This window comes from Micropterus salmoides, unplaced genomic scaffold, assembly GCF_014851395.1.
Source record: "Micropterus salmoides isolate LMB-PRFRI ecotype aquatic unplaced genomic scaffold, ASM1485139v1 Ms_hic_scaffold_11, whole genome shotgun sequence".
Taxonomy (NCBI): Eukaryota; Metazoa; Chordata; class Actinopteri; order Centrarchiformes; family Centrarchidae; genus Micropterus; species Micropterus salmoides.
Window position 1 is genome coordinate 25,361,434 of NW_024040152.1, and position 13,659 is coordinate 25,375,092.

A 13,659-nucleotide genomic window follows, 5' to 3' on the forward strand; every position below is an offset into this window, starting at 1 on the left:
CTTTTACCACCCAGTAATGGTAAAGTAATATTATTACTTTTTAAAGGAGTAATAAGTAACTATTAAAGAGGTGGTATTATGCTCATTTTCAGGTTCAAAATCTTAATTAGGGATTATACTAGAACAGGTTTACATGGTTTCATTTTCAAAAAACACCATATATTTCTCATACTGCACATTGCTGCAGCTCCTCTTTTCACCTTATGTGTTGTACGCTCTGCTCTTGAGCTACAGAGTGATGCATCTTACTTGTACAAAATCTTTGTTGGGAGTTGCACATGCGCAGTTCCCAGGTAAGGACTACTAGCCAATCAGAAGCAGAGAAGGGCGGGTCATAAGAAACAAGGTAGTGTGATCCAAATCAAAGCTGCTTCAGACTGCGACCTTAACAGATGGTATAAGTTACTCACAAGTCCACAACCACACAACTTACCATAAACTACTACAAAAATCACCATATTTCAACTCAATTTTACATAAAAATTATTATTATAGCTATAACTTTAGCTGTGTTAGCCAACGTTTACAACAACTCCACACTTGAACAGTGTGTGAAGTTACATTGCCGTGTTTATTTTAAATATAATTCACAACCAATAAAGCATACTTACAGGTTATGATTGTGAATTTCCAGGCCCAAACAGAGTCGGAGTTGCATCGTCTTTTAGGACTAAACATTGAACTGTTGCCGGTGTTCTGACGATCTATGCTGCCTTGCCATAGCGCAAATCGATAGACTCGACTCTACTCGGCCCTGCTCCGTTTTCCATTGCAGGTAGTACCCAGAGATAGCTTGTTGTCATAGTGACGCCACATACAACTGGTGCGACGTAATGTTCAATGCCACACACACACCAGCGATCCACACAGCTTTCTCTTTTTTAAGATAAAACGTTTCAACATTACTCAGAATAAAGACAGATAATCGGTATGAAAACCTTACAGCTGTGTTTTCCTCTGCCGTTGTTGCTGCAGCGGTCTGTGTGACGGCGGGAGCAGAGGGCTCTGTGAGCGGGCGGCTGGCCGGCCTCACGCTCCTCACGCAGGTTGGCACAGGCTTCCCCCGCAGCCACTTGCGGAGCTCCTCAACTCCGAAAATATTCAAGAACATTTTTGTTCTGCCATCACTTCTCCTAAAACTGTCAATATTCGAAATCTACACAACTGATTTCTCACCTCAAAACTTCTCAGAAGTGGATTTAGTGATGAAATTGCATACGAAAACTGTAAAATATAAAACTTTCTGTTGCTGGCCCCTGTCTGGCGCAAGCAATGATGATGCAGTGAATAGTGAATATTCTCTCTGACCAATCGCTTGGAACCTCGGTGGAGGTAATTGGAAGCAGGTACAGGTTCAACATTTCTACAATGGAAAACCAAACAAAGGTGAGTCGAGCCAAAGGGCCTCCGCTCAGACTAGCTTGGTTAGAGGGCATGCCTGACCCCCGCTAGCTGCTTGGCAAGCTTTATGACGCGTTTTCATTGTGACATCACAAGTAAAGGAAGTGAAGGGCTGGACTACAAACGAGCTGTTTTCAAGCAGTTCAGAGCAGAGTTTTCTGTGGGAGATGGGAACTCCCTTTGGGCTGGACTTTGGGCTTTTTCACTTTGCAAACCTGTTACATGAACAAAAAAGATATATAACTCAATAATGGAGAGGGGAAAAGCCAAAAAGCATAATACCACCTCTTTAACTTATTACAATTTCTGAGTAACTTGCCCAACACTGCCCAACGCTGAGTTTCATAAGGAAATAAAACAAGTGTGTGATTGAACTAGGCCTATTCATGTTATTACACCCTATTGTTTTGTACTATTCAAACGATTGTTATGACCGTGAAACATTAAGTATTGGGTAGGTCTACACTCACAGTTTCTACTGCTGCACGAAGAAAAAGTGAGTCGGTGCTGTTTTTATTTTGAAAGTTTGATCGGAAGTGTACGGTGTATTCTCTTTGCCTTGCTGGTGGCGTTGTGGGATCAGAAGAGGAATTCATTAAAGCAGACGCGCGGTGGAGGCTATAGTGTGGTCCCTTAACGAAAAATTCATGCCGTCGCCGCCTATTCAGCGGCCCGTTTATTTCATGCTGGATACGGAGCAATTGATCAATTTATAGAAAACAAGCTCAGTCGATTACAGACCGGGATAACGCACACTGCATGACCTTGCACTGAATGTCATTATAGACGGATTTTTTTTTAAAGCACAGACACGGTAAGCATCTCCATTCGCTCGGGGAAGAAGGCGAGACCGATGTCGATATCGTGGACCTACTGTATGTTGCCGGTGTGCAGTCTTGATTTTGAGACCATTTATATTTTATGAACAGTAGCCTAATCATGTTGTTTTACGGCGTGACGAAAAAATAAAACTGGTAACAGGACTGCTTGATGTGCCTAGGCCGGACTGCATGCCGCAGAATGCAAATTCGCCATTAATATTGTTTGTAACCCGGAATATGTTAGCCTGTCACGTTCAGACATAAAATATACACATGTATTCAAACACTGGTGTATAGTATAATTCTCAGAGCAGTTTGTGCGGAGAGCGCGTGCAGGAAAGGCAGATGCTGCAGCAGCGCCTGATCTGTTCCAGGCTGGGGGGGGGGGGGTCATCCTTGTAGGATCATTAAATCACACAGTGTGTCTGACTGTACACTATGCGTCAGTCTGGCACTGTATAGGAGATGACCCATTTCAATGTGAAAGTGGGGCACGAGGCATATCCCTTTATTGTAAGGGCCACCAGGTTGGCTGCTGGTCGTGCTCAAGCTAAAAATCTGCTGACACATGCGCTGTGCCGGCCGGTGCTCCCAGCCTTTGTGCGCAATGAAGCCTATAGCACATCAATCATGGCCTGGTCACAGATTCTCATGGGCTTAAAACTGGTCTTCTGTTGGCCTGGGTTCGTTTCATGTAGGGCTTTATGCTAGTTAAAGATTAACAATGCTAAAATAATTAATACAATGGAATTATTATGATGTTCCAGTTAAATGCATGGCCAGGTTGACATTGTTGATTAAAAGCTGAGAGTTTAGAGGCCTCCATTCTCACACCTGTCTCTTTAATTTCAGGTCACTGACCACAGCCATGGAGATTGTCACACATTTAATTAATGACACAATAGAATTCTACAAATGGACCCTAACTATTGCAGGTAATATAACCTTGTATTTTTGTCATGTCTGAGAGTCAGTGTAAGAGATCTTTTTGAGAGAGGTGCTATTTTCCAAGTCACTAAATACACATGTTCTTCTATGTGCACTTCTATACGCTATGTGCATATCTAGGTTTTTACTGACCCGCTTTTCAATAACTGAACTGGAATCCGTAAGCCTACATGACATCAGTGATAAACTATTACTACAATTTTGATTCACCTGCAAAATCGATGTAATGAAAAATGTTTTATTGATGGATACTCCACCTTTTATCTCATAAAATAATTAAAATTCACCCTAATATGTAATATTCTGAAAGTATCACATGCACCATTAAAGGAGGTCATCAAACAGACCTCCAGACGGGTCACCTCAGGACAAAATCTGGCATCTGTACTCGGCACCTGATTGACCTGCACTCCCCTTAAAATAAACTGACATTGAACCCACACTGTGTCAGTGCAATGCGAACATTTAGAACAGTTATGTAATGCTACAAGAACATCTGTCCCACAGACAAGCGAGTGGAGAAATGGCCTCTGATGGACAACCCCCTTCCCACACTGGCCATCAGCACCTCCTACCTGCTGTTCCTATGGCTGGGGCCCAAATACATGAAGAACAGAGAGCCCTTCCAGCTCCGCAAAACCCTCATTGTCTACAACTTCAGCATGGTCTTCCTCAATTTCTTCATCTTTAAAGAGGTAGGTCACTGTTAGAGACTATAGCTTCTGTTTACCTGTACGTGTGAAAAAACTGTAGTGAGTTACTTGAATCTGTGGAAGTCTTATCCCAACCATAACTATCCACCCAGATGAGTACATCGCAGTAGCAGTTTTGGCCCCTGGGTTTGGACTAACCTTATCACAGTGTGTCTGGTGTTCTGTCTGCCCTCTATCTCTCTGACTTTGTCCATTTATATCAGTGATTCAATAGAGATATTCTTTTGTTGTGTAGCTGTTCATGGCAGCGCGGGCGGCAAGCTACAGTTACATTTGTCAACCGGTGGACTACTCAGAGGACCCCAATGAAGTCAGGGTGAGTGTTCTGAGCTGAGGCAGCTTGCAGGAGATCGTACACACACACACACACACACACACACACACACACAAAACACACACTTCCTTGTAATAAATGAAAATGGAACATTTACCACAATGGACTGAACCTCACCGGTAATTCGTTTTCAGAAGCAGACAAGACAGATCTGCTAATTTACTACAATGTAACATGCTTCACAAATACATCCAACATCACTATAGTGCTTTGCTGTACCCAAGTGATCAAGAAGCAAGGGTACAGCATGCCAGGGGAGCTTAGGTCTCAGTGTTTTTAGAAACACGATCAGCTTCAATTCATTTGAACCCTGATCCTGTTATCAGAGAAAGTGCAGGCTGGGAAAGAGATCGTGGAAGGTGCTCCATGACGTAGTTACACATCTGACACAGCCAGTCAGTCTCAGGTGAGGTTAAGATGTAGAATAAAAAAGAAAAGTTTTAATTTAATCAACGCAACTCTATATTTGATTATATCCAAAAGAAGTCTAAAAGAACAACTCCTCCATATCTCTAATTGTCTGTGTTTCGCTATTTGTTTCTATTTCCTCCCTCAACTAATGCCCGTCTTCTCCCTTCAACCTGTTTCTCATGTTCTGTCTGAGACAGGTGGCAGGAGCTCTGTGGTGGTATTTTGTCTCTAAGGGCATTGAATATCTGGACACGGTGTTTTTCATCCTGAGGAAAAAATTCAACCAGGTTACTTTTCTGCATGTCTACCACCATTGCTCCATGTTCACGCTCTGGTGGATTGGCATCAAATGGGTGGCAGGAGGACAGTGTGAGTAGCTTGTGCTAGGATAGATTTCTACCGATAGATGCCTATTCCTATTTGAATCTATAAAGCAATATATTTTTGAACCAACAAGTAAAATAGTTGTGATCTTTACCTCCTCTTTCCTTTCGTTCTCTTCCATATGAAGTGCTTTTGCATGTACAGCCAGTTAACTACTGATTACCAATACGGCGCTTTACACAAATTTCCACAATGTACCATAAGTTATAAGATTGGTTTTCCATTTTTAGGGAAACATTGGCTTCCGTTTATTGGCCAACAGTCATGGATGGATTACCAAATGGACAGGCCAAGGGGCCCACAGGGGTCAAGGGGCCCTGAAGCTATGCAGAACAATGAATGTTCTTGTTGGAGACTCAAAAGGCTCAGTCAAAACTAGGGATTTCTTGATCATGTGTTTTATGCTCCTGATCCAGAACCAAGTCCTTTCACATTAAGCATTTTTGGTCTCTGGCATCCTATGGCTGTGCTAAGGGGCCCCTTTGTCACAATCCATCCATGCCAACAGTTCGAAAAAACATCTTGCAGAGACAGTCCATCACAGTGGACAATTTCATTCTTTCTTCTTGCAGCCTGAAAATGATTCTCAATAATGTCAACTGTTCACAGTCAGTAGTTAAAATAGGAAGAACTGCCAGTATTGTCCTTAAATGAAAAAATAGTATAATTAATAGTAAGCAAATTGGTGTAACAAAACTGTATTCTAGCACCGCATTTAACATGACAAAACTAATATGACTGTTTTCGTTTTCTTTTATTTGCAGCATTCTTTGGTGCACACATGAACGCAGCAATCCACGTCTTGATGTACCTGTATTATGGCCTGGCCTCCTGTGGACCTAAGATCCAAAAGTACCTGTGGTGGAAGAAGTACTTGACCATTATCCAGATGGTAAGACATTAAGGTAACACTTTCTATGAAGGTCATCGCTATAATGACTTATGCATATATTTATAACACGATATAATGCTTCCATAAGACATTATAACAGTTGTTATAATCACTTACAAACATGCATTAGGCGCTATAACAAAGTTCATAACGTATTTTGACCTTTTGATTTAATTTTTTGTAACGAATAGTAATACCAGTTTATATCAACGTGCGGCAAGAATCTCCGACCATGTTCCATAACACATTATAACCACCAACTCTACCTCGTTATGGATACACTTTAGTCACCATTTACAATTAGTGATATAAAATGGATTAATAGCTTATAGTAATGTTTAAAGTTATAGCCTATAGCATGTCTTTGTTTGCTTTACGTAAAGTGTTAAAATATCTATCCCTGTATAATATATTACAGGTGGACATAATACCATATGAACTAATTATAAGACCTTATAACACGTAATTGTTTGCTTTAAGTAAAGTGACACACATTTTGCGCAGGAAAACAACTTTTATTTATGTTTCTTCACTTTATGAACAATCAGTATGAATTTTGAACATTTTGCAGTTTAGCACAAAAACACAACATAATTACATCAAGAAAACTCCTTCTCTGAGTGGTGAGAGATCGCTCAAGAGAAGACCTGTTGCAGACCAACATCATGTAAGAAGAGGCTCAGATGTTGTCACAGATGAATGGCGAGCCTATGGACAGCCCTAACAGATGCAGTGGACGATTAAAGACAAAGACTTCACAAAACGTAGCCTATTAAAAGACATTTTAAAGTAATTGAATGGGAATACTGTTTGGGGAGTAGGAATGAGAATCTCTTGCCACCTCACGATTCGATTTGATTACAATTCAGAGGGCGGTGATCCATCTTGATGCATTTTTTTTTCTGTGTAAATTCTGGATAATTACTAAGCATTTCGTTTACACATTAAAATTTAAAAGAAATGTCTCCTCAGTTGCTTAAAAGGACTAGTTTACATCCCTGATTTACTTTAGTAGCCTCAGCTCCTCCTGGTCACCAGCGTCCTTCCTTTAACAACCAATTGTCCGAATCCTCTGGAAACTGAAATATAACTTAACTAGCAGGATGTACAGTATGTGTACAGGACACCAGTTTAGCTTCAACCTGCTGTTCTCATTCCTCAACAAGTTAGGTATTAATGACACGCAACAAATTAACATTACTCCGTTACTAATTTAGCTAACGCTACACTGCTTTACAGACCGGGGATCTGTTAGCGAGCGCTAACCGCCTTCACTTTTCCAGCAGTTGTGGAAACAACAGACTTAACGGACACACTGTGACCTACACCGCACACGTCTGCCTGACGGATAACTTACTTAGTAACTTTATATATATAATATAAATATATATAATATTTTCCTCTGCTAACTTTCACGTCACGTTCTCCCTGTTCTGCTGCTCGCTCTCTCCCTTTTGCTCTCACACACACTCGCTCTGCACACAGGAATCAAAACAGCGATGAGTGTTGCTGCACGGTGTGCCGGTGAAAATCGATGTCGCACTCATATTGATGAGCGTGTGAAATGTTAGTAGCGTGGTCATTCATTCAGCAGCGCGAATTGCCTCGAATACAACACTGGTCTCAGACCAGTAACAGAGATCACGGGTCTCTGTTATGTGCACACCTCCGACTGTCCGGGCGCTGCACTTCCGCAGTTCTGAAGTTTCCGCCATTTGCGTTACGTGAACATTATAGTATAGTACAGTATAGTTTACTTCTAGATTCTGAATTGATTATGAATGAGAGAGAGCGAGCAGCAGAACGTGACGGTGAAAGTGAGCGGAGGAAAATATTTAAGTTACTTAGTAAGTTGTCAGTCAGGCAGACGTGCAGTGTCTGCCATCCTCATCCAAAGGACTTCTTCAGAACTGAAGAAGTCCTTTGGATGAGGGACGAAACGTCTTCCAGTATCTTCAACCAAGTCCAGTTGCCCTTGATTTTAACCTTCGTTGGATAACTATGACCTGGATGACTGAGAATCTTCATAGACAGTGTAGGTCACAGTATGTCCGTTAAGTCTGTTGATTCAGCAACTGCTGGAAAAGTGAAGGCAGTTAGCGCTAGCTATCAGTATTCCCAATTCCCATTTCAATTACGTCTTTTAATAGGCTACGTTTTGTGAAGTCTTTGTCTTTAATCGTCCACTGCATCTGTTAGGGCTGTCCATAGGCTCGCCATTCATCTGTGACAACATCTGAGCCTCTTCTTACATGATGTTGGTCAGCAACAGGTCTTCTCTTGAGCGATCTCTCACCACTCAGAGAAGGAGGTTTCTTGATGTAATTATGTTGTGTTTTTGTGCTAAACTGCAAAATGTTCAAAATTCATACAGATTGTTCATAAAGTGAAGAAACATAAATAAAAGTTGTTTTCCTGCGCAAAATGTGTGTCACTTTACTTAAAGCAAACAATTACGTGTTATAAGGTCTTATAATTAGTTCATATGGTATTATGTCCACCTGTAATATATTATACAGGGATAGATATTTTAACACTTTACTTAAAGCATACAAAGACATGCTATAGGCTATAACTTTAAACATTACTATAAGCTATTAATCCATTTTATATCACTAATTGTAAATGGTGACTAAAGTGTATCCATAAGGAGGCAGAGTTGGTGGTTATAATGTGTTATGGAACATGGTCAAAGATTCTTGCCGCACATTGATATAAACTGGTATTACTATTCGTTATAAAACATTAAATCAAAAGGTCATAATACGTTATGATCTTCGCTATAGCACCTAATGCATGTTTGTAAGTGATTATAACAACTGTTTTATGTGTCTGTCTTATGGACGCATTATATCGTGTTATAAATATATGCATAAGTCATTATAGCGATGACATTCATAGAAAATGTTACCGACATTAACTCACTGTGTGGCTAATTTCAATAGAAATAATTAACTTATTTTGAAGGGTTAATCTGACTTCTTACACTGAATCTCTAACTGAAAAAATTAATTTTACGATGCAAAAATTTAATTTTGTTTCCCTCTTTGCGTCTCAGATCCAGTTTCATGTCACCATTGGCCACACAGCCTTGTCACTCTACGTCAACTGCGACTTCCCCCACTGGATGCACTACTCCCTCATCTGCTACGCCATCACCTTCATCATCCTCTTCGGCAACTTCTACTACCAGACCTACCGCCGCCAGCAGCCCAGACGCGACACCTCCTCCGCCTCCAAAGCAGGCAAGGCCCTCTCTAATGGTACACTCAACGGGCTCAGCAAGGCCGCTAACGGAGCCGTGGTGATGGGGAGCAAAGAGGATAAGCCCCAGGAGAACTCTGGCAGGAGAAAGAGGAAAGGAAGAGCTAAAAGAGATTAGATGAAGAGGAGCTGGAGAGGTAGAGGTAGAGGGCCTTGCTTTGGGTTTTAGGTTGATAGTGCTAAAACGTGAAAGACTTCATTTGAGGAAAATTAGGTGGATGGGTGTGATGTGTTTATTTAAGCCATGATCTGAGTTGATGTAGATAAAATATGAGACAGGCTTGTGTTGAGAGAGGATCATTCTGTTAGTAAGATGTGTCAAAGGTCATGCCTACTGCCTAAGGTGACCGTTATCACAAATAACCCAAAATACAGTAGTGTATGGTACGGGATAGATCTTAGTATTCCTTCTCTTTATTGTGGTGCCACGTACTGTAGATCTGGTTCAAAAATGACTGAGCTTGAAAAGGAAACAAAGAGTTTACCAGGCCCACTTGGCATGCTGGGAAAGCTACAATAAATGCGCCAGAGCTGCTTGAAAAAGATTATATACCACTGTTATTAACAATCACTGCTGTATAGAGACAGGAATACACACCATGACACATGCACAAACATGTAAATTTATATTTGAGCTTGTTATTTTTTGTTGTTCACCTTTACATATATAAAACTGATGATAATGTACAGCATCATGTCATTTTTCTCCTTATCTTTTTCAAGTTAATATTGATGTTCCGTGAGAGAGACTTAAGTTTACAGTGTGTCTGCTGAATAGACACCTCTGCAGTTGTCCACTTATTTGTAAACATGGAGTTGTCTTATTTAATCTTATTTATTTGGAGTTGTGGACTTAGCTGCCACTCACTTTTGAGCTATCACACATTAGCGCAGTTACATTGTAAAGATGGAAAATAAATCTATATCCGGACGTCAGATGTATATAGAAATAGAATTTTTTTAATTTCTAACCCTTTAAGACTTGAATGGGATTTTTCCATCACTGGTTTATGATGGATTAATCATCAACTGTAGCTCATAGAAGGGTACAATTAGAAATTTCTATTTCAGTATACAACCATAACGGGTTTTATATAGCCCTACCTGTATGTAATCTCAATGTTCCCTGTTTTGACAGAGAAGCTGGTGGAGTTTTGTCTGTGCAGATGTTTACCTGTCTTTTTATATTATAGCTTCTCTGGTGTCGTGGTTTGTTTTACATGCTGGTGAAAATGTTGTGTGCCGAACAAAGAAGTGGTGGTGTTCTGGAATCCCTTTGCATTTATGGAGAATTCTGAACTTGCTAACAGCTGTACTTTTTTTTAAAATTAAGTTAACTAAGCGCCAATTTCTTCACATATTCAATCAAATATCTTTTTTGTGTCTAAGATTTCAGGCTTAATCTGTGTCCTGAGCTGGCTTGAATGTAAATTTATCAGGGGAAATATTTGGATTTAAAAATATAAAGGTTATGATTTATATACACAAAAGAGCTGGTGAACCTCTATAGTGACTGTGTATGAAGAATAACTTTGCTCCGCCTGTAGTATATAGAGTATAAATCAGCAGTCGGCTCTATATCAGCAAATCCAGCTTTATGTCATCCATCAACCAATGCATTTTGATGTTATTTATTGGTTCTTTCTATTTATTTGTCTGTAAATACCAATTGTCATCTAGCTCAGAGTGCTTGTCTGTGCATTTATGTTATTTTTGTGTTGTACATATTATATTGTGATATTTTGTACACTGCACATTTGGGAATGTTCCCAGCTTGTTAGCTTGGACAGTTATACGTCCACATTGCTGCTGTGTTGTTGTTTTTTTTGTTTTTTTTTTAAATATCATAACTTTGAACTCTCTTCAAATTAAATTAAACTGAATGCCTGTTTAAATTTTGGCTTCCTTTTGCCACTTAATTTAACTGTCTTCTTCACAAGTATTTTCATTTCTATGTGGATCAAGACTGTGTTTTGGTATTAATGACTTGGTTGGTTTAGCTATTGGTAACAGATGTGCAGAGTAGGATTCCAACACTAGAGGGCACCATGGTCACATTACAGTAGATTAGCATCACAGGGTATGCTCACTATGTTCCTCACGTTTCGAACCATCTACTGTAATTATGGAAATCACTTCTTCACTTATCATGTTTGATGATAGGAGGAGAGGGACATAATCACACAAACATTTTAATGCACATTAATTATAAACTCAAATTCCTGGTTATCAGTTTGATTTCATGGTGTATTATTAAAACTCATTTCACTCAGGCAGCACCACATATGAGGTAGCCCTCACCGTTTCTTTGCACCATGTTATGAAGTCGGTTGAAACCTGGTGTTGGAAAGTATCTATATTTACTCAAGTGCTGTACTTGTGTACATTTTCAAAGTACTTGCATTTTACTTGCGGACAAAAAGAGAAAAACCTCTTAAAACTGAATTTATAACACTGCTCATTCCTGTTGAATTCTTGAGTTAGACAAAGGTTCCCATGGTAACTGTACACAGCAGCTGTTTGACCCCACACGCCCCCCACCCCTTCATCCTCCCAAAAACCTCCCACCCCCACCCACTGCAACCCCTCCTCATGCTTCTTTTTCTTGAATCAGCTGGGTACATGTGGGAAACAGCATTGGCACAATAAAATATTTAACGGTGTTTTAGTGCTTATTTGTGTGTGTGTGAGTGGGTGGATTAGTGAGTGTAGATTTCATTTGTGTGTGTGTGCGTGTGCTTGTGTAATAGGTAGAGAGATTGAGAAACACATCCCCCCGCAGAGTTTATGAGTGGGAGGCCTCCACCAGCAGAGGGGTATTACATGGATGATGTTTGAGTTATTCTTCAACCCAGAGCGGTAATTTCACAACTCCTGTAACAGAAAACCATAACCTCATCAGCAACCTTTCCCTTGGATGGTAGCCCCGTATCATTCCAACAGTTTCAGCCCTGTCCTCCAGTCTCTTCTGGTTGAGAAACACCTCTATAGCATGAAATAGCTCTGTCAATGAGGGTTCTAAAGGGCAAATGATTTACAGCTGCTGAAGAATTACGCACTGTGAAATAGTTTTCAAATAGCTGCAACAGAATACAGTTGATTACTTTTGACTTTAACTGTAAGATTTTGCACTGGAACTGAAATGCTATGCTGTGCATGAAATAGTGAGCCATTACACATCTTTTATAATGGACACAATTAGCATCCTTAGCCCTTACACAAGTGGTGTGCCAGTTCATGTGTTGGCTTTAACACTCATTAGCATAATCATATTAATGTGTTGCTTTTCAATTTCATGCCAATCTAATGATTTTATTTGAATGTTGGTCTTGTATTTAAAAAGTGACCACTTGAATAAAGCATAAGTATTAAATACTTACTTAATAATATATATATATATATATATATATATAATTTAAATAATATAAAGTCATGGCTAGATATACAAGATGTGTACATCTGTATGTACTGTATGTGTAGTACGTGTATGGCATACAGTACACTGCTGACAGGATTCGGATGACTACATCAGCATTTATATTATGTCAGTTTGAATGCGTGTCTGTATCTGTGCAGAACTGCCTCCTTCCGTGAAATCCTGTGTGTATTTCACAGCAAAGTAACAATTTTCCTGCCTGTTAGAAGCTCGGTTGATATCTGGAGCACAACAACTGAGACCAGAGACAGGCGTGTTTTTTTATGCCTCATGGGAGAAATATACTGCACCAATAAGGTGCAAGCTTCACAAAGCCCTCCACTGCTTACCTGTCAGAATAAGGGCTTAAAGATGTATAATCTTTCATTACCTCTTCCACAGCATGCCATTATTTTAAGAATTATTATTAATGAATAATGAAGCAATAGAAATGCCATAAAAATGGATTTGTTTATTCTAAAATTCAGTGCAGAGACCTGTTAAGCCTCTTAATCACAGTCACATTTAATGGCAATGGCAATCATGCTATGTATGCATGCATGTATCAAACTTCAAAAATGATAAATTGATACAAATGCTATATGTAGCCATTTTAAACATTTTAAACCCAGCAGGGATACTACAACATAACACTGCAGATTGTTCCTATAAACAGTGACAAGTACACTGCCTGGGATCCCCATCTACACATGGTGTTACTGTGATGGTCCGGGTTAACTGTGTTTGTGAATAATAGAGAAAGTGAGACTGAGAGAGATAGATTTGGGAGTATGAAATGAATGAGGGTGATATTTTTAGATGTTCATCATGCCCTGTCTCTCACACACAGCTACTCTTGTGCTCTCACCAGTTCATGGTGTGGAATGAAGGACTGGGACGTGACAGAAGACTTAATACTCAAGAAGATGGGAACAATAGTGATAACATGGACACGGATTGTGGTTGAGTGAGCTGCCTCATCATCACTGCACAAAATCCCCATCTTAACAAGCCATTCGGTCTAATATCAAGTCTTTAACAGGTCAACATTTCTTCTAATGATGAAATACAGCCGG

At 39.9% G+C, this 13,659-nt stretch overlaps 1 protein-coding gene across 1 annotated transcript; it reads left to right on the forward strand.

Annotated features, from left to right (window-relative positions):
* The first annotated feature begins 1,971 nt into the window (after positions 1 to 1,971).
* Positions 1,972 to 9,855, forward strand: elovl4a (ELOVL fatty acid elongase 4a). The gene is made up of 7 exons (XM_038711976.1): positions 1,972 to 2,215; positions 3,075 to 3,157; positions 3,678 to 3,865; positions 4,119 to 4,199; positions 4,826 to 4,997; positions 5,777 to 5,904; positions 8,963 to 9,855. The coding sequence occupies exons 2-7, from the start codon at positions 3,091 to 3,093 to the stop codon at positions 9,284 to 9,286; spliced, it is 960 nt and encodes a 319-aa protein (XP_038567904.1). The 5' UTR covers positions 1,972 to 2,215; positions 3,075 to 3,090; the 3' UTR covers positions 9,287 to 9,855.
* Positions 9,856 to 13,659: the final 3,804 nt, after the last annotated feature.